We start from the raw sequence: 1,182 nt of genomic DNA, 5'->3' as shown, positions 1-1,182 counted from the left end.
GCACAGGACATGGGGAGGCTATTAAAGCCCAGTGTGTTACTTATTCTCAGTCACTCCTGAAGAAGAAGCCCCACAATCTCTGACTCTGAATGTTGGTTGTGTCGTACTGAAAGCTGAGTATTTGTTGCTGATGCAGCTTTCTCTTAGCACCAGGTGAGCTGTACCAGCCCAGGCTTCTTCCCATATGCAGAAGAGGAATCATGTGGATGTCTCTCAGTATGTCCTTACCATCCTGCTGTATCACAGGCTGTGTGTCCTGTCGTGTGGGTGGAGTCCTGCACACCCTCTGAAACCACGGTGCAGCGGGCACCCCCAGCCCAGGGCCACAGCCTCAAAGGAAGTGCCACCCCCTTACTTCCTTAGGGAGATGGAGAATGACTGGGTCACATTACAGGTTCTGGGGATTCAGTCTTCCTGTCAGGGTGGACATCAGTGCCATTCCCCAGGCCTGTGCTCCAAAACCTCATGTGGACAGGATCCTTGGAGCACACCTGGAACAGAAAAGAAAAATGGGAATGATCTGGCCTCAGAGTGCAGATATACCAGGCATGAGACACCAGATAGACCTGGTACTAACTATTCAGTACTGCAGTGTGTGTCCCAGACACTGTGGAATCTACAGACCTGTTAACTGAGCATAAGAGAGGAAGGTGCTAATGTGAAATTGTTTGTTCACACTGAGACGCTTCAGTACAGTAATTCCATGTGCTGGAACAACATGTGCTAATTCCCACAGCTAGGAAACCCCTAGTTAAGAGGAGGGGCTGGGCCTGTTCTGCTCAGATACTGATTTGTATCTGTGTAGAAGAGGAATGCAAGTGCCCTGGGCCGGTAAGCTGAAGCCCACATCCAGAGCCCACGTGTCCAGCACATGGCACAGGCTCCCTTTCCACAGGACAATGGGCTCTGGAACAGGTACCCATGCTCAGCTCTTGGGCAAAGTCTCTGTACCAGCAAGTTCTGGGAGGGCAGAATATTTGGGACATGGCAGGAGGGACTCTGCATGTTACCTGACAGCAGCAGACAAGACATCTTGCCTTCAATGTCAGTATAATGAATGTGAGATCTCACATGAGACCCACCTCTGTGACAAAGTGGACCTGTGTTTCTAAATTCCTACCATTGACCTGGACCGGGAGGGAACATGCTGCAAAGGAACCAAACTGAATTCCTACCTTTTAA

At 50.3% G+C, this 1,182-nt stretch overlaps 1 protein-coding gene across 1 annotated transcript in view; it reads right to left on the bottom strand.

The window, feature by feature from the left end:
- Nucleotides 1-1,032, bottom strand: part of LOC111814635 (leukocyte immunoglobulin-like receptor subfamily A member 5) — a 4,788-nt gene extending 3,756 nt beyond the window's left edge. Inside the window, exons 1-3 of the mRNA XM_023708531.1 lie at nucleotides 1,011-1,032; nucleotides 848-906; nucleotides 393-491 (exon numbers count right to left, since the gene is read on the bottom strand). Of these exons, the coding sequence (XP_023564299.1) occupies nucleotides 393-491; nucleotides 848-906; nucleotides 1,011-1,032 (180 nt within the window). The remainder of the gene's footprint in view (nucleotides 1-392; nucleotides 492-847; nucleotides 907-1,010) is intronic.
- Nucleotides 1,033-1,182: the final 150 nt, after the last annotated feature.

Source organism: Octodon degus, unplaced genomic scaffold (genome assembly GCF_000260255.1).
Source record: "Octodon degus isolate 3935 unplaced genomic scaffold, OctDeg1.0 scaffold00387, whole genome shotgun sequence".
NCBI classification, from domain to species: Eukaryota; Metazoa; Chordata; class Mammalia; order Rodentia; family Octodontidae; genus Octodon; species Octodon degus.
Note: the sequence above shows the minus strand (reverse complement) of the source record. Positions and strands in the feature narration are given on the sequence as shown.